This window comes from Cyprinus carpio, chromosome B6 (assembly GCF_018340385.1).
Source record: "Cyprinus carpio isolate SPL01 chromosome B6, ASM1834038v1, whole genome shotgun sequence".
In the NCBI taxonomy this organism is placed as follows: Eukaryota; Metazoa; Chordata; class Actinopteri; order Cypriniformes; family Cyprinidae; genus Cyprinus; species Cyprinus carpio.
In genome coordinates, this window is record NC_056602.1 from 25,033,106 (window position 1) to 25,058,062 (window position 24,957).

Below are 24,957 nucleotides of genomic sequence, written 5' to 3' on the forward strand. Positions count from 1 at the left end.
CCAACATGTGAAAAAAAAACAGCTATTGTATGTCTTCAAGCATATATGTCATAGTTTTAATGTGTTATGTGTTGTGGCTTTGCATATAGCTGAACGTTCAGCAGGAAATTTCGGGGTTTTCCAGGGTTGCGCTATGCAGGGAATAACTCATCAACTCCTTATTCTGAACATCCGGGAGAAAGAGAGAGTGAGAGAAAGTGAGCACAGGGGATTGAGTCATCTGAACACACCATCCCACACCATTCACATTAGATGGAAGAACATTCCCACATTGAACCTTTTCTGTTTGCTATTAAGAGTTTTAAAGAAAGACTGTATTTGTTCCTGACGTCTGCTTCCCATATTCAGTGTGCATTTCATGTGACAGAACACACACACGTGTATATATATATATATAAATATAAAAACCACACGCTAGCTAACTTTCCAGCCAGTTGGAGTTCCTCAGATTCTTTTACCGCTCATAAACTTTTGAGGTTGTGATCTCAGCGTCTTAAGGTTTTGTGTTTGAATGTTCTCCTGCTGAGTTAATATTACATTTTAACACACTTTCCTGCAAGTCCTCCAGTCAAACACCTAACCATAGTTTTAGAACTCATCCAGTTTCCAATGTCGTAGTCCTGGATACAGAATTTGTACTGGAAAACCCAATCACAGAGACAAATATTATTATATACAGCAAAAAGGACAAACTGAACAACAAAATAAAATAAAAGTAAAATAAAATTTATTGAGATGTAATTAAGGTTCCCACACATTGGACTCAAGGAATTGCAATGACTTTTCCATGTTCTTTCCAGATGTTTATGATTTCCTGGATAACTATTTTAAAGAATCATTTATATTCAGACTGATTCACTGCTGAATCAATCAGATGGATTTGTGAACTGGTTCGAAATGGATTCATTGACTAAGGCCACGTTCACACAGCAGCAAAAATACGGTTGTCAGTCCTGTATTTGAGTCTTTAATAAGGTTATGTTCACACACTGTTTGATTATTTACGAGTGTGATAACCGCATTCTGTAACCAAACTCACAACTGTAAATTTTCAGTACTCAAAACCGCATTATCGAAACACACACGCTGTGTGAACGGAACAGGACTGGACAACTAGTTGGACAACAAACGTGCGTCTACCATGTGACACATGTTTTCATGTGTTTACGGTAATTTACAGTGACAGAGAAATGAGCTGTGTGTCAACTTTAAGTTTAATTTAGATGCTGTCAGTTTTCCACCCGAGCCGCTCCCGTCAGTTTTGTGTTCTGCACACGATTAAAATGCTCCCCTCTCCACCCAAATTTAAAAGCTGCTGTCGGTTAATGAAGATTTGACGGATGAACTCGTGACTCGATTGGACTCTTGTCGTGTCAGAAAGTGATAAGACTTTCAGTTTTATGGACGTCGCCATCTTTGATTTTACTTTGGTCACTGTGGCTATGGTTACTGGTAAGGAATACGGGCTTGACTCCCATTGCACATTCATACAGACAGTATTCTACACACAACTGCAAGCTGCTGTGTGAACGGGACATTTCAAGACTCACATCTGCAGAGAAAATGTGGTTGTCAATCCCAAAAACTGACAGTGTGGACGTAGCCTAAATGAATTCACTTATGGCTAGCAATGTCAGTTTAACAAAAGCATTATTTAATTAAAAACAAAAGCATACTGATAATAACATTTAAAGAAACAGTGTTTTAGAAAACAATTTTAATATTCCCATGACTGAGGGAAACCTGTGCAGTTTAGGAGCTTACCTGCCATCTTTAAAAAAAAATTATATTGTCCAAATGTATGAAATTCCATGCAAACTTTACTGTCGTTTAAATTTGGAACTGTCAGTTTAATGTGTAGTCATGTGAAACAGTATGTGTATGTAATAGTAAGTGTTTGTCTTTGGTTTCTCCTTCCAGCGTATGCCCAAATCCAGCCGCAGGCCCTGATTAAGCAGCAACCACAACAGTTTGTCATTCAACCCCAAGCCCCACCCACCTCAAGAACCCAGCCTCAGTTACTGCAGACCGCCTCGGTCCAGCCCCACCAACAGACAGCCTCACTGGCCATCCAGAGCTCCGCCCAGACCTCATCGGTAGCAGGAATCATTCCGGTTTTGCCTAAACCAGCACTTCACAACCAGGGATCGGCTCAAAATCAACAGGCCACCATCTTCCATTCAACCGTAAGCCACCATGCCCTCAGCCAGCACGGCTCACACACAGGCCTGGCCCATGCTAAAGCTCAACCGGTCCAACTGACAGCCATCAATCTCCAAATCCAACCAGCACAACGCCAGGTAAGCGACTCATTTACTAGAACAAGATTGTAGATTGAAGATAAGGGGCCTCATTCATGAAACAAAAGCAGAACAAATTTTTGTGTAAATCGTTAGTAAAGCCGTTCTAACATAAACTTTCAAATTTATGAAAGTGCTCGTATTTTCAAAATGTTAGTTGGTACAAAAGAAATGTAAACCTGCTTTCTACCATGTGTAAAGTGGCATAAAGCGTAACGTGTTCGTTTTTGGCAAACTAAAGGCACTGCACACCATAATAATATTTCACAAGTTTGTATGGCCCGACCTTTTTTTTTTTTTTTTGTAGCTGAGAATAGAAAACTGTTCAACTTTGGATAAAACACAGCGCTTGTCACTGTCATGTTTTACCTAGCCATCCAATCAATATCGGAGGGGTGGGAAAAACACTTCACCGACCATCTATCCTACTTGACAATGACTGAACATTAATGAAGAAGCTAATATTGCTGGTTACTGCATTTTTATATTCAGTAATATTCTTCAAAATGAGATCCTAGTAGGGCTGGGCGATATATCGAACGATATGATCATGCGTATCTAGTCAGTAAATTGCGTACCACTGACAAGGTACGCAATATCGCATTCATTATCGAAGGCGATTCATCTTCGATAATGAACGCGATATTGCGTACCTTGTCAGTGAACTACGGCTCTGTCTATTAAATACCGCTCCATTTGAAAGCAGGTGATGGCGATTTAGCGCTAATCAGGGAACCGGCTTTACTGACTAGATACACATGATCATATCGTTCGATATATCGCCCAGCCCTAGATCCTAGTAATATGTTACTGCTGTGGATATTACAATTCATAGCAACCAAAGTGCCTTGAAAAATGCTGCGCCACCAAAGTGTTCTTAAATGCCACCAATTGGCCATTTTCAGAAGAGCGCCAAGCTAAACATCTTTTAGTCTTTTTTGCATTTGGGGGCAGCTGTGGCCTAATGGTTAGAGAATTGGACTTGTAACCAGAAGGTTGCAGGTTCGAGTCTTGGTGCTGGCAGGAATTGTAGGTGGGAGGGAGTGAATGAACAGTGCTCTCTTCCACCCTCAATACACATTGTTGAAGTGCCCTTGAACAAGGCACTGGACCCCCAGTTGCTCCCCGGGTGCTGGATATAGCTGCCCACTGCTCCATACTTGGCAAATGTCACGACTTTCACTTTTCACTTTCATTCATGCAATGTACTGGATCGAAACCTAAGAAGGGAGTCCAGAATATTCCGCTGCGTTCCCATACATGTAACTAACGTAGCTGTAAATCAGAGGTGGGGATTATGCTAATTGTGAATGAGCGTGCATACGTACCCCATTTACGAAGGATTGGAATGCATTAACATACGCATGTTTAACTATCAAATATGATGTTTATGAAGCATTTGTGAATCCTGAGGAGAGTTTTTGGTAAGGTCTGTTTTAGGGGCGAATTACTCCAAATTTACTCATATATTTACGCAAGTTTCATGAATGAGGCCCAATTTATAATGTTCAGAAGCAACTAACTTCTTCTATAATATTCAGGCTTCAAGACTTGCTCAGGATGACAAGGAGAAGCCCACCTCTTTGGTGGTAAGAGAGATTTGTCCACCAGTACAAATGCAGCCAACCACTACGACCCAAGGCACCGACCCCCCTGAACAATCCAAAATCGACACTGTAAATGCTACATCTCAAACTCAAGGTACAGTGGCCAAAGAGTCTAAATATAGTTTCTTAAATCAAACAATGCAGTCATCAAGAATTTAAGATACAGAGATGATGATTAATTACTAGGCGCAAGACCTCATGAAAACATACACAATCAATAGACTTCTGTGCTCATTAAAAAGGTATACACTTTTTAATGAGCACATTATTCTAAACTGATTAATTGTGTGTGTATGTTTTCATCCAACAAATATTTTTTTATTATAATGTATATTTTGGAGAGATCAATAAAGACTGAGTGTAATACACAAACCAGTAAAACAAAATACAGTTGGAATAAAAACGTATACATTTAATTGCATCAAATCACTTTTGTGCAGCGTTTTGCTTGAAATGTGTGCTTGTGCTGCTTTTTGACTTTTTGTATTTTCTCATCTAATGCAATGACATTCGTACATTGTATGTAGGCTATAACTTAAGTGTCACAATATTTTCTGAGGGCACTGTATCAAATACCACGCAGCTTGCAGGAATTAAAGAATCACAGCTGCATTAAAATTCAAAGCTTCTGACACCCACACCAAGAACTAGAATTGCCAAAAGAGAAAGCAGTAGGATGGGGGGTGGCATGCCATTCCAACATACAGTAATATGGACCAGAATTGACTCTGGGCCAGTCACATGACTTCCTTTCCTGGCAAAAGGCACTAGCAGCCTTGCTGCCTAATCTGTCAGTAACTTAACAGATAAACTGGTTTTGGACCAAGACGCTTTCCTACCATCAGATAATGCCCAATATAGCCTGCATAGAAGACACAACCGCTGCCACCCGCCAGTGAAAGATTCACTGAACCTCTAGTCTACAGAGTCACGTGACCTGCCGCTTCCAGGGAAAGAGCGATCCGCCTCTCTCTGGCAGAATGTGCAGCGCTTGTGCGTGGGAGTGGAGCACTAGAAAAGGAGCTGCGCACACTACATGTTGCGTAGACCTCGCACGCGTGGCGGAGTCTGAGTGGACATTCTGTCATTAATATAATCGCAACAGGCGTGTGGGAATGAGGCTCCCCCCGTGTTTTGAGACGGAATTGAAGAGCGCCCCTTGGGGAAATGACTTTTTATTGCGCTTTGTCGGTAAGCTACAGTATGTCTTGACACTCTTGTGTTTTGGAGCCAGTAGTTTTGGTTAGTGGACTTAAAACAAAAACGCAGGCGCGTTTATTTGAACTGTGTAGACTTTACAAGCTGTTTTAAAACGCGACGCAGTTGACGCCAGTAGTGTCTACATGGTCCATTTAAACGGCGCAGACTGAACACAGTAAAAAAATACAGCAGGAGAGATGTATTCTTGTTTAAGTGATTTAAGTTTCAGACGCCTAATGATGGTGGGATGTTTCTTAAAGTTATAGTTCTCACAAAATGTAATCAATTAACGTTACTCACCCTCATGTCGTTATTCTTTCTTCAGTGAACTTCAGTAAGGTAACGTTAAAGTCTTTTGACATCTTGTCCATACAGTGACGGTGGATGCCGTTACAAACACTTCAAATAAGTACTCCATACTTCAAGATTTTAAGTATTCTGATGTTATATGATAGTTTTTGTCTAAGGAACAGAAAACTTTTGTCTTTATTGGTTGATAATCTTCCCCTCAGTCAGATGTTGCTCTCAAATATCATTGCGTCAAGATTAAAAATGGCGCGCCGCTCTAATTGGACGTCATTGATGTCAAACGCCATTGGCTCTCGAGGGTCTCTTGATTGATTTTGAAGCGATTTACGTACAAACGTCAGCTGTATGATGTTCTACATACAAAACGACTGCATACATAATAATAATAATGATGATGATGGGTTGTAATGGCATGGGAGAGTAAATTATAGCGAAAAACATAAAACATCTAACGTTAGCTTTGGCTGTTTAAAAGCCATTTATCATTTTTACAGTTTTATTTTCCCGCTGAACTATTCCTTAAACGTTCGTAAACTTTATAAGTGCATTGTTTGTATCTTATTTCCAGCAGCTGTTTTTTTGTCCCCCGCTGATGTTTGTGCTTCCGATGTTTTTGTGGTTGCTATGGTGATGAGCCGACGCTTTGTTTCTGTGCCGCCGCCAGGCTCTGTGGAGACCGCGCGCGAGCCCACGGGAGCACCGGTGACCCCGACCATGACCTCGGCAGCCCCAAGCGAGCCGCCTCCGGCAGCTGTGACGGGAAGTGTGGCACAAAACGGCGAGAACAAGCCACCCCAAGCCATTGTGAAGCCTCACGTCCTCACGCACGTCATCGAGGGTTTTGTCATTCAGGAGGGAGCTGAGCCATTCCCCGTGAGTTGTAGTAAAATTACTACTACTACTACTACTGTTAGAATAGTGGACTATTTTAGAATCATTTATTTTAGCAATTTTAAGATAATAATTACATTAATAATAACAACAACAACAAAATAACAATTATTATTATTATTAATAATTCATTATTATTAATTGTAATGATGTTAAATTTTATCTAATAATTAAATCTGATAATACAACATCAACAATAATCATAAATTAGTTTTTATTTGTTTAGTTATTTATAAAAAAATATATAAATACTAATATAAATTTAAACAGGAAAATTCACTCAATAATAATAATAATTGCTATTATTGTTAATAAGAATTATTGTTGTTCTAAAATTAATATTATTCATAATCATTTTAATGCAACACAATTTAAAAAATATTATTATTCTTTCAGAGGATTATAAAAAAGTAATACAAATTTAAACTGAAAATTTATTTAATGATAATAATAATAATTGTTATTGTTGTTAATTATTGTTGTAGTTCAAAAATTATTATTATTATTCACAATAATTTAATGCTACAATAATAATTATCATCATCATTGGATTATTATTATTATTATTATAATTATTAATTTATTCATTAATTCATAATTTTTGTACATCCTGTATTTGACTGTATGTTAGTGTAGAAAAAATATTGTCTGTTATATTACATTTACATTTAGCCATTTAGCAGACACTTTTATCCAAATGATTACAAATGTCTGTTGAGCTGCTTATTCCAACCTAACACAAGGGCCCGCAGTATTCCAGTATTGAGCCTGACATCATTACATTTGTTTACTGTATTGTCAGGTGGAGAGACCACCGGTGCAAGCAGACAGCCCCAAGAAACCAGACACGCAGCTTCCCTCAGATCCAGAGAAAACAGCCAGCAGTAATTCCCTCAGTGCCACAAACTCAGACATGGAGGAGGCTGGACAACAAGGTAGACATTTCATTTAGCAGATTCAAATAAATACTGTTTTTCCAAAATGCATGACCTTTTTAAGTGTCAGGGTTTCAAGTTTTGAAAGATTGGAAATTCTGCATTGTTATGAACAAGGGAGCGTCATAAGATATGGAATTTCCTGTTTGTGAACTTTACCATTGAAACTTTGTCTAATCAGAGTGCAGCATAGTAAGGCCTCACCATTCCAGCGGTTACACACAAACTCTGTTTCAGCTAGTCATAAATAAAACTGTAACTTAATACTTAACATTTTATCATTTTTCATCAGACACGAGGACCCAGGAGGAACCGGAGGAGCCCAAGCTCACATGTGAGCTCTGTGGATGGGTCGATTTTGCCTACAAGTTCAAACGCTCAAAACGCTTCTGTTCCATGGTCTGTGCTAAAAGGTTAGAGATTCAAAATCATTTTTCTAAAATGAAAATATCTAGAAATGCATGATTAATATATGTATGCATAGATACACTTATTCATTCAGCTGCTACCAAACTGATAGCTAATAATATATTTCTGTGAGGTGCAATATTTTTATCTGTATTGTAATGTATAACCCTCTTGAACAGATACAGTGTAAGTTGCACGAAGCGGGTTGGTCTGTTCCACCCCGACAGAACTAAAACAACCAATCAGATAAATCAGTGGAGAAGGAGGAGGTCTCATAGTCCCAGAGGCAGGGAGGCCAAAAAGCAGGTGAACAGCTACTTCAGTACAATGTTGTAGTGGTTCATCCCACAATGTTTTTGTATAAATATATATAGTAAATCATCCTCATATAGTCTGTTCTATCCCACAGCGGCTCTCTGTGTCTCAGCAATCTCAGGGAGAATCTATATCCTCACCGCTCCAATCTCAGCCTAGTCAAGGAGAGTCCAGTCCCTGTTCGGATATCTCCAGCTATGAGGAAGCAACTTCCCCGCTCTCTGCAGCCAGTTCTGGCCCAATCATTTCTCAAGGTGGGGTCGCTGCTAACGATCCCCAAGAGCTTCCTCTCTTCAGTCAGCACTTCCTGCCAATTGACCCCACCAAATGGAATGTGCAGGAGGTGTTTGAGTTCATTCGCTCTTTGCCAGGTAAGTCGCTCATATCATTTGGGTATATGTATATTTTGTACCATATTCCAAGTGCTCTAAAGACAAGTTTGGGTTCAGTATAATTTTCCTTTAGGAATTTAAAAAATATATATATATATGTTCATCAAAGAAAAAATGAAGCAGCACAATTGTTTTTAGCATAATGATAGGAAATGTTTCTTGAGCAGCAAATCAGCATATTAGAATGATTTCTGAAGGATCATGTGACACTGAAGACTGGAGTAATGATGCTGAAAATGCAGCTTTACCATCAGAGGAATAAATTACATTCAAACATAAAATAGTTATTTTAAACTGTAATAATATTTCACAATATTGCTGTTTTACTGCATTTTTAATCAAATAAATGCAGCCCTGGTGAGCATGAGAGACTCCTTATAAAAAAAAAAAAAAATATATATATATATATATATATATATATATATATATATATATATATATATATATATATATATATATATTTTGAACAGTAGTGTATATGCACATGCACTTGATATGATATTTGGTCATAAAATATAACAATATAATAAAAAGATGGGATAAAAAAAGATAAATAGAAAGTTATGATGTAAATCAAGTTTTAAATGACTTCAAATTTATTTAAAAATGTGCTGTTTAATGATGCAAATTTTTGTGACTTCACAATTAGGTTGCCAGGAGATTGCAGATGAGTTTCGTGCTCAGGAGATTGATGGACAGGCCATGCTGCTACTGAAGGAAGATCACCTCATGAGTGCCATGAATATTAAATTAGGACCCGCCCTCAAGATCTTCGCTCGCATAAACATGTTGAAAGATTCCAAGCCTTGAAAAGGCAGCAAGTGTGTGTGTGTCCTCTGATGTCACTGACCTTGACCTAGTGACTACAGCACCCCAACTGCACTACATTTTTTTTTTTTTTAAATCAACATCTAAAAACTTTATACATATTGGGGCAAAAGCCCAAAACTCCACCTCCTCATGAAAAGAACCGAAATAAATTCAGCTGGAACAGAAAATGACCCGACTACCTATGAAAAATCGCACAATAGTGACTTAGACCGAATGGAAGGCATTATGAATCAGTGATTTGGAATTATGACTGGACTTAACTAGTTGTATCGGTGCTCAGAAGAAATCTTTGGATAATGTACGTATCACAACAGTGCTGTCCAAACAGAACTAATATTATCATGTGGTTTTACAGTCCCACATCTTGGCCCAGATGTCTCTGGATTGTACATTTGTTGTTTTCAGGTATGATTTTGTCTTATTGTACATGTCAGATGCTTTTGTACAGTACAAATATGTTTAAGTAAATTATTCTTACCTTTGTGTGTGAGTATTTGTTACAGAGTTGAATCACAAAAAACTGGTGCTATTTCACTGTCACATTTACTTTGAGAAGACTTGAATAACAGAAGCACAGGAATGGAATATTCAACTCTAAACCTGAAAACCGATACAACCTGTAAGAAGGGATCCAGTCTGATAAATGCCTGTCAACAGCGCCTTATTCAATGTGTGTCCGTACAGACGCTCTGGTTTTGAGATGCACATTAAATTGTATTTGTCTTGGATATTGGGAATGACGCTATGTTTGGTTTTAATTGTGCCCAGATTTGTCCTTGTGTGTTGCAAGAAAGGATTGTGATGATGAATTGGGTTTTTTGTACAATGCTTTGCGAAATGCCTGTATTTATCAGATGAATGAAATTTGTAATATAACATTTTTAATGAAGGATTTTTGTGTCAATTTGTTGACCTTATATCACATTTTCCTCACATGGCTTAATTATCATTGTTTGATTTATTCAACTCTTAATTTTTCATTACATAGATTAGATAAAATACCCAACCAATCCTGAAAATAAATATATCATTTTGCAATTAAAAACCTAACATACTTATTTTTGTAAAACTTTTTTTCTTTTAATTTTTGTAAATAAAATGCCACCCAGTTTGATATTTTAAAGGCATTTGTCTACAGTAGTCAACAAGAACGCATTTTGGTTTTATAAAAACTTTAGATCCACTTCAAATGTTGACTACTGTACTTTAAACTCTGAAATGAATGTCCAAATACTTTTTGGGGCTGCTCTTATTTTGTGTGCTTCTAATTACAATAGGACACCACTAGGTGGCACACGTGCATTTCTTCAAATTTAACTAACCGTCTACATATTTTCAACATTTAGAATGAGTTTAAGAGTGGTTATTTATCTAACTCGACCCTGATATCATAAAAAACTTTGTTTTCACAGAAACCCGTCCAAATATGTCGTGAATAAGACGTGTTGGTGGTTCAGGACCGAAGAGTGTTTTATAGACTCACCGCTGGCCGCTGCACAAAGAATCCCATTTTATAAACTTTTCCCGTTACGCCCCGCCTCCTGTCCCTGCGTCTCGTTTCTAATTGGTCTATTCAGCTAAAACGCTTACACCCTATTGGCTACGTAAGATGTCTGTTTGCGTTCCTTCACGCAGATGAACTTCGGTGAAGCCGATCCTCAACAACGGTGCTGCTCGATGAGAGATATTGGAAACTGATCAAACCTGGCATGGCACCCACAACGGTGAGAACGTTATCTTTATAACATATCGCTTAATACTTATAAAGAAAGAAAAGTGAAGAAAATGAGCACGATAGCAGAGAAAGTATTTTTTCCTAGGATTGTATGAATAGTTTGAATACTTAATGCTAATTAGTTTTTAAATAGCCAACAGTTCTGACAGCAGCTTAAGCCAGTACACGTCCTTCCTACACGGAGTTTTTTCAGTTATATGAGGAGAAGCATATGGAAAAGGAAAAAAAAGACAACTTCAAATAGTCCAGACATCGCTTTTTAAAGTAAACAGTCTTATTTTACTGCTTTTTTGCTTGTGAGGTCTGCATAAATGTATAATTTTACCATGCTATCTCGAACTATGGTCTCGAAGCGTAGTGTGCTGTCTACATAGGTAGCATTTTTGCATCAATAGGCGTTCATCATTTTTGGGCATCATACATATGACGCTTTCCGAGTCTGATAAACTCTAATGATGCCCAAAACTGCAGTAAAGTTACATTAGGTTTGGATACATAACATCACAGAAAAAAGTCAGGGAAAAAAAGGAACTTTTGATCACAATTATATATTATATTAAATAATTTTATATTATTTTCTAACTCAATTAGGTCTCAGAAAATGGTCTCGTAATTTTTGTACGTTATATTTTCAAAATCCTATTTGCAAAAAAATAATAATAATAAAAAAAAAATCTTTGAACGTGAAAAAAATAGGATTTTGAAATATGTGCAACAATAAAACAAAATCTATGAGAACGTTATTTTTAACTGCTTAAAACAGTTTATGAAGTCTGTACAGCTGATCACATCAACAGGCAGTTGACTTTGGGCCATCTGTTTTGTAGCTCACAAGCAGCTTGAGGATTAAATTAATTACCTTCTGACATGTCTGGTGAGCTTGGACTCAAACACTGCCTGCTTCAGTCTAGCTCCAGGGAGAAATGCTGGGTAATTTAAGAAGCATTCAGGCCCGATGTTGAATAGTGTAGCACCCTTTAATTCAGAAAGGCACGGGCACCATTACAAAGGAAATGCCAAATTAGTCAACCATGAAGAACACCATTGGCTAATCCTCAAGTGCACATAAGAGAAAGGTTTTGTAGAGATATAATGATCTCTAAGAATGTTTTGACTCTTTTTATCACCTTTTCCTATAATGTTTCATTCTAAATCACAAGTTTTAGTAAAGAGACACGCTTGCGAATTTTATTTTATTTTTTTCACGTGATCTATATAACTGTATAGCACTTACTCATGCATGAAATAATTTTCTTAGGGTTTTATAAAAGGCATAGTGAATTTGTGAAATTAGCGCGTCTATAAAGTATGGCTTTGCTTAGGAACACACTTCAAATTAGCACGGTTTGAACGGGTAAACCACAAACCATGAAAGCTTTCTTGCATACTCACGGCTTCAGATCTAGTACGCAGTTCCCATCGGTGCACAATACATCAAAAGTCATGTGACGGCTGTTTACAAGCACAGATTGACTGAAGGTTGCACGACAACACAGATGAAAAGGAGAATTTGAATTCATGCACTGCAAAGTACAGTAATGCGAATTATGGCAGCTCTGATGTGAAAGTCAAGCTTCCAAATTTCAGCTGGAGCACAGTAGCTGGACGTCTTCCGTCTCTGGCATATTATGTAACACTCTGAGACTCCTTCGTGTCTTCATGATGTGGAAACTTTGGCTAACCACACAAAATCTCGACATGAAGCGGGGTCAGAAGGAAGAAACCTAGATTGAGTTTCATAAGATTATTTCAGTTGAAGCTTGCAGCGCAGGGTCAAAGCATTTATGCTGTGCGACGCTATATGGGAAAGTGAAATTCGATACTTTCAGGGTTATCCATGCACAATTACTAAGTATTTAGAAGCGAGAGCTCAGAAAGGAATTTCAGTCTTCCAACAAGAAGTTTCTTTCTCTAGCTGTCCATCAAGAGAAAAGTCGTGGAATGCTGCTTTAGCTTTGATGTGTGACAGATGCTTTGACTCATGAGAGTAAAATGGAAAAAATGACCTGCTTTTTTCTTTTCCTGTGAACTGCACAGAAAGAAACACAACATGGGAATGGGAGTTTTTCTGAGATCACAGCTGTGATCTATAGCCATTATGTTCTCGGACAAGCCTGTTAACCCTTTGATAGCTCCAGGAGGACTGGTTTAAAATAAATTGCTTTTGATGAAGCATAATGGCTGCAAACAAACCTCTCAGAGATAAAGAGACTGAAAGTTGTGATGGGTTTAATTCAGTCTGTTGATTTAGTGCACTTAGTTATGAAAGAATAAAGCAAAAATGAATTGAATCATGGCCTGATTGGTATGTAATTTTTCAACGATCAAAGCAAGCCTGTTTATTATGGAAGCCTGTTTCCGCCACTGAATAAAAAATAAAAGTCAATTGTGAATTTTTATCTCTTGGAAGATATTTTTTTATTATATTTATTTTTTCAGTTTATTTATTTATTTTTTCCACAGAATTCCATGATATATATTCAGAAATACGAGACAGAATTGCAAGATAAAAACAAATTTTAGACTTTGTTTCTCACAAAAGTTTATATCTCACAAATCTGACTTCATTCCATTTTTGTTTTTCATAATTGTGAGATATAAATTTTGCAATTACCAGTTATAAAATCCCAAAAAAATTTGGATGTAAAAATTCCTGCAATTCTGACATAACTCGCAGTTGCGTGTTATAGAGTCAGAATTGCGAGCTATAAACTCACAATTCTTAGAAAAAACTACCTATTTATAAAAATTATACAAATGTTTATCTTTCAATTCTGACTTTATTTCTCAGAATTGTGTTTATATATAAATTCGCTATAAACTCACAATTCTAAGAAAAAAACTTCAAAAAAATTATAAAAATTTTCATCTCTCAATTCTGACTTTATTTCTCAGGATTGTGTTTATATATATAAACCCGCTATAAACTTGCAATTCTAAGTAAAAAAAAAACTATTCATAAAAATTATAAGATTTTCTATCTCTCAATTCTGACTTTATTTCTCAGAATTGTTTAGAAACACTTTTTATATTGTATATAGCAAAAAAATAATAATAATAATGTTTTTGCATGTTCTTAGCATCAACAAACTATGAAAGTCAGTTTCCACCACTGAATATAACATAAAATAGGTAATTCCGACTTTTTATCTCACAATTCTGACTTTTTCTCAGAATTGTGAGATAAAAAGTCAGAATTACCTATTTTATGTTCATAGTTTGTTGATGCTAAGAACATGCAAAAACATTATTTTTTTTATTAATTTTTTTTGCTATATATAATATAAAAAGTGTTTTTTAATGTAACCTAAAAAGTACTTCTAAAATAATTATGCTACCATTTAAAAGTTTGGGGTCAGTAAGATTTTGTTTAAAGAAATTAACACTTTTTATTTTGCAAGGATGCATTAAATGTTGCTTCCAAAAACCTTAAAAAATCGTACTGACCCCAGTGTGTGTGTGTGTGTGTGTGCATCAAATATGCCTGTAAGTGGTATTGATGTTTAATGGCATCAATAACTGAAAAAATTTGCATGCTGCATCCATACTGGAAACCCAAAGAAAAATTATATAGTTAATTTACTTACTGTGGGTTTGTATTGTTTATTTTATTATAAGCAGCACACTGTATAATCAAGACAAGCACATGGAGAATACAGCAGACTGCAGTCATTTGGTCTGCAGATGGAAAGGAAAGGAGAAGATTTGTGGACATGGAGATTGTTGCCTGACTACATGTTTTCCAAACAATTTAGTATAGACTTTGTCCTAATGTAGTGTATCGTTTGCTGAAAACAGCCATTAGATTTCGTATTTAGTCGCCAACTCAGTTTCTCCGGTTTGTTTTCTTTTCAGGAGTCAAGGCTGTATGTGGAGGCTCTGAGTAAGCGAGATGTGCTGCTGCTCTTCAGTGTTCTTGAGGGAGAGCTGGAGGCCAGAGACTTTGTCATACAGGCACTCAAGGTTAGTCCAGTCCCGTCAATGGATGAGAATCTGTTTTTTATAGTTTCTTTGTAAGCAGCAGTCTATAGCAGTACGGGCAAATCATGCTACTCTTGGTTCTTAAAGGAACAGTTCACTTCACTTCAGTTTTTCTGTGGAATTTTTGGAGAATCTTCATACAGCCCTTAAAACACTGTAAACGAACCATAAAAGAGCACTACAAATGATCTGTGCACTACATATCTAAGTCTTATTAAGCTATATGATCATTTTGTGAGGAACAGAAAGAAAATAGGCATGGTGGGCCAGTAGTGAACTTGACAAAAAAATTAAATCATTCCTGTGTCATGTACAATTTATCCAGGAGCATCTGGACTAATTTATTCATTCAAGATGTTTAGATGTTCAGCTATGTACAGAGCTGTTGCTGCATGTTTATCCGAGCAGCTGCGACCAAAGTCATACATTAATTTACACCATTAGGGAGCTAATAAGCGGTTCTTATGATCTTGTGGTGTGTATTTTTTGGAATTCCTTGGAGAGTTCCCATCAACCAAATATATAAACAAGCCCAGATTGTCCTGCAGGAATTTTATAATGACCTAGATAGTTGAGATTGATAAAGTCCATCTCTGGTTCTCGTGATGGTTTTACTGATGAGGTTTTGCTTGTTAATGAAAAATTACATCAATATTAATAAGTCAATACTTCAATAATAGTATGCTTCAGTAATTGCGTATTGACAGTCGGTAGTTTGCTGTCAAACACATTTAACTCTTTGCACAGCAGACTAGATAACCCTGAGAGACATTATAGCTGTATCACTCAACAAAAGCCAGATGTCCGTCTGGCTCAGAGCTCAACTGTGCACGCTAACACTAACTAAAAAAGTAGTGTATAAAATAACACTAAGAAACCATCTACAGCTTTAGCTTTCGTAAACACTAGAAATGATGCCAAATTCACACATTTTTGGAACAGTTGCCAAGATCCTACTCTAAATGTAAAAATGATTGATATTTGATCATAACCGCTGTTAAAACTTATTTTGTTGTACTTCCTGTGTTTTGCTATTTCCTATGTTCCCAGTTCAACTGCGTTCAGCAGGGTTTAATTAGAGTTGACTGGATTCTCATTCACTTTGCTTTTTCACCAAACACTTTTCTGCTAAATATTTATTTTTTCTGTGAGTCTCCTACTACATTCCAGCATTTTTGCTGGGCCTCATGATCATCCCACACTTCTGGTGGACACCAGGCTTCCAAACACTGCCTCAGATCCAGCAGGCTGAACTAAACTCAGGATGAACAATCAAATCTGCCTCACTAGAGTACTATGTAAATACATTGCAATCATTCAGCACCATTATAATGGTGCAATTCACAAAAATCCTGTTTTAGTCCTCTAAATCATATTCCAGTCACAATAAGTTTGCATATTTAATGCACTAATAAATTAAGTTGTTACAATGAGATGTGGTGAAATGTAGCCTGAAACAGGTTTTGAGTTTTCTTTCAATTTATATATACCACAGTAGCTGCTGAGATACTGATTTGGCAATGTAGGAATGACTCAGAATCAGCCAGACAGTGAGCAAGACAACTTCCCTTTCTGAGGACATCATTTGCGTTTGTACAAACGCCAGTACTCTGGGCCCCTGATCAAGCCTTTGAATGTTGTTTGTTCTCTTCAAAGCCACACATAAACATGTCAAACATTATACGCACATTTCCTGTTGTCTAGTTTCAGCTTTAAACTCTATTGTAGTGTCGTCTGTTCATCTGATCATGTTAGCATGGTAATAAAATTCAGCATCTGAGCTCTCAGATCATGTTTTTTTTTTTTTGTGGTAAATCTCTATGGAAGGCTGAACAGATATTATCTGCTGCATTCCTGTTCTTGAAAGCATTGGACTGGGGCTATGTGAGCATCACAGACCGTAGATTTGGGGTATTAACCATTCCTCTGAATCACTTTTAGGTGACTTCTTACGTAGATAGCATATATTTAACCCAACTGCATATTTCTTCTAAACCTCTTTGTGGTTTTTAGGGGCGATGTTCTGGCATGCTGGGATTACAATCTCTGTCACTCATTGCCTGCTTTGAATGAGGTCATTAAGGCATGACTTTTCTGCTTTGACTCTCTCACACACATACACATTGCAAATTTCCCTTATGCATTTGGTCAAAGTTAAAGGGGAAAATCAACAGGAGGGCAGAAGTCACATCCCAACATCTCCTAATTTCTGTATAACTTTATTAGTCATGCTAATCGTACATCCAAACACTATTCATTATTTGCTTGTGGTGCTTTCTCTGAAAAAAGAGGGGAACTAAATGGTATTTTGCTCAAATAATCATTTCCATGCTTATTTCTGCCCCTTAGCAGCTGTTGACTTTTGCAGGAAAACTTGAAAACATTTCATGACTAACAAGTAAATAGACTTTGAGTTCCAAAAAGAATGCCTTCCAGGTGTTCAGCTCAAAGTTAAGCGAGTAAATGTATTAACAAAAATAGCTTTCTATATTTTACTATCAAATGAGTGGTTAGTATGATTTTGAGAGTGCAGGTAGCAGATACCAACAGTATCTCACTATTTTATCCCTGGTCTCTCTAATGTTCTCAGTGAAGATACTCTTTATGGTAGCTTTATCTATCAGATAGACTAACACACACACATGTTTGAAGGCACCAGACTGGCTGACTTATCTTAAGTCATTAGTAAGGTTAATCTTCCCAAGGCCCCCATAATTGCTCAAGCTATTAGCCTAAACACACACACACACACACACACACACACACAATTGAAAACATCATAAATATAGAATGGAAAGCAGACATCCATTAACTTGATAAACAAAAGGTTTTACATACAGTACATACAGCTGTTGATTATTTGGGCTATTTGGAGCTTAAATGACCAAGTACAGTAGTCAGCTTGAATACAATACTTTTATTTTAGTTTACATTTTGTGCTATATGGAGAATGGACAAATATTAATTAATAAAAAATATAACTGATATATTTATTACTAGTATGTTTATTATTTATTACTTTTTAATATAATATCATTAAATCATTACATAATTACATTTTTAATCCTGTATAAATATAATGCAGAAATGCAATCATTAAAAGTATATATATTAAATGTATATATCGGCTTAAAACACATCTCTTTCATCTTTATTTGACCCTCTAACTTTTGCACTCACTATTCTAATTCTGTTTAAAAAAAAAAATCGAACTACCTTTCTAATCTTTTTGTATTCTATCTATTTTCTTTTCATTTATTATACAATTATAAAAAAAGACCTCTAACACTAGCTTGCTCTATTCTTTTTCTATTCTATCTGTTTTCTTTTTATTTATTATATTATTATACATACTGTATATAGTCTGACATATCATCTTGTAACCCTATTTGACCTTTCTTTACCACACTTTTCTTTTCTGACTTAGTATAAATATAAATCAAAGCTGTTACATAATATAACAAGATTTTACTTATTATGTAACAACTCCTAGATACCTATCTTAAAGATGTCTACTTCAGAAATGCCTACCCTTAATTAAGTTTTTTCCCCTTGATGTTTACCCCTTTTTTTCCCGTCATAATTCCCAGAACAAGAAATTTACCCAGTGAATGCTTATTTTTTTCCAGTTTGTCATTGGATACCTTGGTGACAACTGAAATCCCACAAATTCCAAGACATGCATTTTTGTTACAGGTTGCATGCAACAAATTACATTCATCTTTAAAGCTGCTGTGTGTCATTTTTACAGTGTTTTTAAAACCCCAAGCTCTCATTAAAGTATTGCTGGTAATGTCACCCACCATCATTCTCATTTTCTTGTAAAGCACTTCCAGCAGGCTTCCTCTAGACAAAAAAAAACAGCCTTTACCCTCTTTCTTTCTCACCACTTCTGCTTCAGAGACTGTAAAACACTCATTGTGTCACGTCTGCACGGCACGTTTATCTTCTCCAGCATCAGTGCCACAGAGGTTCACAAAGAGTCAAAGTGTACTGACTTGCACTCATTTACCACGTTCATCATGGCTAGTGTGTGAGTTTCTGATAATCTTAAATTCCTGGAGAAGCAGAATCTTAGAAGGTTTTATGCTGCTGAACTTGAGTAAACCATTAAACAGCAAATACTCTCACACACACTTACCAGATGGACATGCATGTTCCGACCTGAATCCGTCACTCTAAAGAGCATATGAGCCGAGTGATTTGACAATGCAGTGGAGAACCTGTGGTGTATCAGGCATTCTATCAGGCATCTCTGTGTTAGTTTAGCATCGAGCCATCTATTCTATCTACATTTCTTTGACTTTTTCATTTCAACATGGTATATGTACATGGTTTATACTAGGGCTGCTGGATTTTGACACAAATTTCACGAATCGATTTGGATTCACAAGCTTGCGATTCGATTCGATTTCTGATTTGATGAAATATTGATTATTTTGGATATTTATCAGGTACAGAATATAGGAAAAAAATCTCTAACTAATGCAGTAAAATAAACATGGGAGTCAGTTGGTACTACAGTACTATTATATTGAAGGTAAAAATGTACTGATTTGTATACAAGTGCTTGAATTACACTCTATTAAGTTGTTATGATAATAAAGATCAATATTTTTTTACCCAGCCGTTGTATATACTCCCTTCTTTGGGAGTTGTCTTAACAACATCAATGTGTATAGGGTAATATTGGATAATACAGTTTTGTGGCTGCTAATGATTATATATGGTCAATAAATTTTCATCCTCTATAGATAGGTGTGGCAAAACGTTAATTTTGGACTCTTAGTATGTGTTTTAATGTATGTCCATCTGTGTGTCTTTACCCTCCTCCAGACATTCATTTTCATACCTCTATTCCCTGTAGATATCTAGTCATTTTTCAGAAGCTCCCAGTCTTACAGCTTTCAGCTGGACTCATAAAACCTGCCATCTCTTTCCAAACTACCCTGTATGAGGTGGGGTGTTTCATCCCACCTTTCTCTTTATGTTTAAGCTCAACCTCTTTTGTTGCAACCAAATACATTTGTTAGTTTAAGTAATCACCTACAACACTCAGAACTCACACTGCTCAGAACACCCTAGTAACTCCTTAGCAACCACCCAGAATACCAAATGTAGCCATAACCTGGCAAACTGAGTAACTTTTTTTTTTTTTTTGCTGTTGGTCTCAGATTGTTGACACTATTTGAATGCTGTAATTTAAGACTGTCTTTAGCAATCAGCAACTCTCTCTTCACTGTTCAACAGTTCCTTTCGGTTCCTTATCCTTGTGTTTTTTTTTTTTTTTCTGGGTGAAATGTTTTAGTTCAGAGTCATTTCAGGAGGTATTAAATTACTCCAGCTGGAACTTTTTTTGGTGTCCCGTTCACTGCATTGACCCTACCTAAACTGTAGCAATTATTTCATCCCTATATTACTTAAAACAACAAACACCGGGAGCTGAATGTGCACACACACACACACACACACACACATATACACACAGAGCCTAAGAGAATGGTTTATGTTGCTTTTGGCAGGGTCATGTGCTCTGTGTCATCTCGTTTCCTGTTTAGAAAGCAAGTATGTACCGAGTGTGTCTGTGTGAAAGAGAAAAGTAGAGGCAGCTTTACAAGGCTTGCAGAGTTGTTTTGAATAGAAGCTACAAAAACGAGCCGCAAACTACCAAGACAACAGATCTTGGAAAGCGTTTTCATATCAAAAGTAGTGCTGTCAACTGATTAAAAAAATAAATAAATAATCACACATTTTTTCATAAATGAATCGTGATTAATCACAGTTAATCCCAACTAACATTAATGTTTTTAAATATACTTTTATATTGCAATATTTCACATGCAATCTTCAAATTAATGTAGAAACAACATAAAGACAGTATATTTTTAATATTTGTTTAATGGCATATTTTTTATGACTGAAGGCCAGTATCACTGATACCAATACTACTGATGTCTCTAGGAAATTGTTATTTTTTTCCCCTAATATTCAACCATTGACTATAGCCATTCAACATTACAGTATAATTGTGAGCTATCAATTAAAAAAAATTATTAGACTTTAAAAACTAACTTCTCATTTAAGTGAACTTCAAACAATCTTTACATAAACCCATTATAATAAATGTCATATTCACCTTTGCCTTTGAAAATATACAGAAATGGAATAAACTTTATCAAACACTAAATTCTAAATTAAATATAGATGAGTCCTTACAGCTACAAAAAGTTATTGATTTCCTCTTTTTTTTTGTTCTGTGATTTACAGACATCACAGCAGCTGGGTTATTAGCTTTTTTTGGCTGCTATTCATTTAAGAGCTGCTGCTGCTGAAAGTGACGTGGATCTGACACGCATGCTTGTATAATTTCACTCGCGCTTTAATATGAAATGATAAAGACTACAGCGAGCGGCATTGTATTTGTGTGTGCGATTGAAGAGCACACGCTACGAGCAAAGTATAACGGCAGACAGGACAGAAAAATTTGTTTTTACTGACATATGGCCTGACCACAGTTCACTGTTGTTCAACTGAAGCTCCTCGTCACCTGTAGCTTTTTCATGCCCGTGTCTGGCGCTGAGCCGAAGTGTGCGTCTGAAAAAACGCAATTGTTGTCAAGAAAAAAAGAGACAAGAAGCAGCAGTTTTGAGTGTGGTGGCCAACCCTAGCTCCGTTCCTGTGTTAACACACTCATTTTGACAGCACTAATCAAAACATTATGGAAAATTGGAGTTTAAACACTAATTGTTTAAAGTGAAATGTGCAGCTATCCATCTAAAATAATCCAATAAATCCCTATCTGTCTCTGTTTTGCTACAGGCCCAGCGTAGAGATTCCTACATGTGGGAGCGATATGGCAAATACAGCCTGAGCGACCCATTCCTGGCCCTGCAGAGAGACAGTGAGGTCCTCCAGAGCTCCGGCCAGACCAGGGGGGACGGAGGAAGTTCCTCCCAGAGACGAGAGGGGGTCTGTGGGTCCACGGCTCGCTCGGATCCTTTGACGGTGCTGAAACTGGTGGTCGGACACTGCAGAAGGATGCAGGAGAAGATGCTGAAACAGCTAGCAGCTGCTGAGAACAGACACAGGAGGGTGAGTTTGTGCTGCATAACAGCTGAAAGCCACTTACATCGATACTGATGTGAGCATCATATCATTTAAATTGGATTTACCAGGTCAAGGAGAGATTGGATTGGTTTATAGGCTAATCTTTATCTCATCCTGTCGCCCCTTTGTGGTGGTTTCAGGTCATTGTTGATCTGGAGGAGGAGAAGAGGAAGCATGCTGAGGATACTGCAGAAGGAGATGATGTCACTTACATTCTGGAGAAAGAGAGAGAGCGCCTCCTGCAGCAGGTACAAAGAACTGAAAATATTATAGTGGTCTTAATTTGAGGTACTACAGGGGAACGGGCTACAGTTTTTATTGTCAAAATGAGTCTTTGCTCTGTTATTTTAACAAAGCAAAGAACCAATAAATGCATCCTTGGTGAGCATATAAGAAACAACTCCAAACTTCCAAACCAAACATTTTAGAAAAAATTTCTTTCTGCAAATCTATGAATCTATCAGTGTATTTCCTACTAATTTGTGTATTTTTTATACATGTGTTTAGTTGGAGTTTGAGAAGGCGAAGACGTCCCGAATGGAGAGGGAGAACAAACGACTGCACGAACAGTTAGAAGACCAGCGAGTCCAGCATAAACAGCTCATGACAGCGCTGAGACGGGAATGCAAACGCTCCGGCACGCGCGCACACGAGGAGTCCCAGCGTGCCAGCGAACTCAGCCATCGCCTCGATCGTGAACGAGCGGCCAATCAGGCTCTGAGAGCGGAGATCGAGGAGGAAAAGAAGCGGGCTATGCAAATGGAGGCGAGGCGAGAGGAGCTGCTGGCTGAGTTTGACACTGAACGGGAGCAGCTTGGGCTGAGATTACGAAAAGAGGAAGCACGCTGTAGAGCACTACAGGAAGAACTAGAGAAGCTGAGGAGCGAGATGAACAATGCAGAGGAGAACTCAAACAAGACCGAAATAAACGGACACCATGTTCCTGCGGAGGAAGATGGGAATGTTGAGAAGCAAGGCATGCTAACCAATGGGAGCTCTCAGACCAATCCACAAGCTCACAGCCCTACAAACAGCAATCACTCACCTGACATACCCAGTATACAAGCGGCGTACCAGGCTGGTATCAACCAGCGCTTCCATGCAGCCCGTCACAGGTTCCAAGGCACCTTTGATCAAGATTCTCAGACCGTCTCTTCCCCTCCGAATTCTCCATGTGACCTCTCACCCTGTGCAGCCCATGTGGTTTCACTAGACAGCGTTTCTTCTAAACAAGCAGCCCGCAGCACCGTCACACAAGCCCTGAATCGCCTCGGCACTCCGCAAAGTCCCAGCAAACCAACTTCCCCCAACAGTTCCCCTTCCGGCACAGATTACCACACATTGGCCCACTCTGGGATGCTGTCTCCCACTCTCAGGTCTCCAACTATCCCCAGAGTCGACAGAGGGAACCCACCTCCCATCCCTCCCAAGAAACCAGGCCTCGCAGACACGCCGCCTTCACCAGCCACACTCCGAGCTGCTCGCTTGGCTCAAACGCCGGCCAACTGCGGACGCAGCAGCAACTCCGAGAACAGCAAAGAACCAGACCTGGTGCTGTATTCTAGCGGCTAGCAAGCACAAATAATGAACTTGATCGTGTCAAACACTGTTGATTTTTCAGGTTTTTAAAATCATTTTAGAAGTTTGAAACATTTTCTAAGTAACTTTGCAATGTTACCATATTTCATTCAGATGCATGTTGATTGTGTGCATGAATACATTATGCATTCTGTATTTTACCATGAGAAAACTGGTTATCACTGACAATCACCAGCTTCTATAAATAGTTTTATATATTGTTATTCAGACAAATATTTATATAAAAACTGCCATTCAAAAGTTTGGGGTCTGTACAGTTTAAAAAAAATAAAAAATCAGTTATTTTAAATTGTAAAAATATTTTACAACATTGCTGTTTCACTGTATTGTTAATAATATAATAAATGCAGCCATGGTGAGCATAATAGACTTCTTTCAAAAACATAAAAAAACTTACCAACCCCAAAATCTTGAACAATAGTGCACATGATTGTGTATCTGAACATTTTACCATCTAGTTTTTACACTGAATTATATATTTAACAGATTGCATGTGCAAATAATCCTTTGCTTTCTGACATAGCAGTTTGTTTTGTATATCTAAAGGTATTGGATATTTAGCCTAATATTTACATCTCGCTCAGAATCATGTTACAAATGTTTGTATCACATTATAATGCTCTGTTTTGTTTATCTTTTAAGTTTGTATTCTTTTTGTGATCTGATATGAATGTTATTTTTATAACCAGTATCATTTTTACATTTTTTGTTACACTTGTAGACATGGGCTGGAGCAAAAGATTTTAGTTTTGAATATTTGTACTGCCTAAATCCAGCCAGCAGAGGGCACAGTATCACCCATCGTCAGCCATTCATAGGCTATATTTGGAAAGGAATACTAGTACACAAGCTTACTGCACAGTATACCCTGTATTTTAAAAATAGTATGTGAAATAAAGTTATTTTGAGATTTAATCCATTTTTGTGTATAAATGTGGTAGTCTTGTGATAGTCTGCTCAAATAATGGTGCTTATATAAAAAAAAAAAAAAATGCAGATACCGATTTATTTGTCACACTAAAAATAGCATTATTGCATTGCAGTATTAATTTTAACATTAAACTGACCAATCAGAATAAAGCCGTGTGATTGTTGAATGAATGTTATTATAAAGTTTTATCCTTTAATGAACCGATAACATTAAACACTCACTATAAGCTCAAAACCACAGAAATTAGACAATGTATGATTGTCATTTTGATGTTACAATGAAAGCACAACCGACCCTTAGATCTTAAAGCATCTGCTGTCTCAAACTCTGGGCAAAGCATTTGAAAAATGTGTGTGCATCACAAGCATCCATGTGAGACTAACAGGAGCGGGGATCACAGTTTAACCAGCCAGGAG

The 24,957-nt window shown here is 37.2% G+C and overlaps 2 protein-coding genes and 1 long non-coding RNA gene across 5 annotated transcripts in view; 2 read left to right on the forward strand and 1 right to left on the reverse strand.

The window, feature by feature from the left end:
• LOC122137707 overlaps positions 1-6,013 on the reverse strand; it is a 24,665-nt gene extending 18,652 nt beyond the window's left edge. The window contains exon 1 of the long non-coding RNA XR_006155044.1: positions 5,408-6,013. This is a non-coding gene — a long non-coding RNA (uncharacterized LOC122137707). The remainder of the gene's footprint in view (positions 1-5,407) is intronic.
• LOC109092204 (polyhomeotic-like protein 2) overlaps positions 1-10,077 on the forward strand; it is a 21,052-nt gene extending 10,975 nt beyond the window's left edge. For all 3 annotated transcript variants that reach the window (XM_042726462.1, XM_042726463.1, XM_042726464.1), the window contains 8 exons: positions 1,921-2,300; positions 3,842-4,001; positions 6,081-6,289; positions 7,110-7,242; positions 7,535-7,655; positions 7,830-7,956; positions 8,060-8,336; positions 9,007-10,077. In XM_042726462.1, coding sequence (XP_042582396.1) covers positions 1,921-2,300; positions 3,842-4,001; positions 6,081-6,289; positions 7,110-7,242; positions 7,535-7,655; positions 7,830-7,956; positions 8,060-8,336; positions 9,007-9,167 — 1,568 coding nt within the window. In that variant the 3' untranslated portion in view covers positions 9,168-10,077. The remainder of the gene's footprint in view (positions 1-1,920; positions 2,301-3,841; positions 4,002-6,080; positions 6,290-7,109; positions 7,243-7,534; positions 7,656-7,829; positions 7,957-8,059; positions 8,337-9,006) is intronic.
• Positions 10,078-10,756: 679 nt separating this feature from the next.
• On the forward strand, positions 10,757-24,525 carry LOC109092191 (CTTNBP2 N-terminal-like protein). The gene is made up of 5 exons (XM_019105945.2): positions 10,757-10,912; positions 14,779-14,886; positions 21,724-21,996; positions 22,152-22,259; positions 22,519-24,525. The coding sequence occupies exons 1-5, from the start codon at positions 10,898-10,900 to the stop codon at positions 23,581-23,583; spliced, it is 1,569 nt and encodes a 522-aa protein (XP_018961490.1). The 5' UTR covers positions 10,757-10,897; the 3' UTR covers positions 23,584-24,525.
• Positions 24,526-24,957: the final 432 nt, after the last annotated feature.

Bases quoted from the DNA above. Each gene is read 5' to 3' on its own strand.
- LOC109092191 (XM_019105945.2), top strand. The intron at 14,887-21,723 runs GTTAGTCCAGTC...GTTTTGCTACAG, and splicing joins TTGTCATACAGGCACTCAAG to GCCCAGCGTAGAGATTCCTA. The intron at 22,260-22,518 runs GTACAAAGAACT...ACATGTGTTTAG, and splicing joins GAGAGCGCCTCCTGCAGCAG to TTGGAGTTTGAGAAGGCGAA.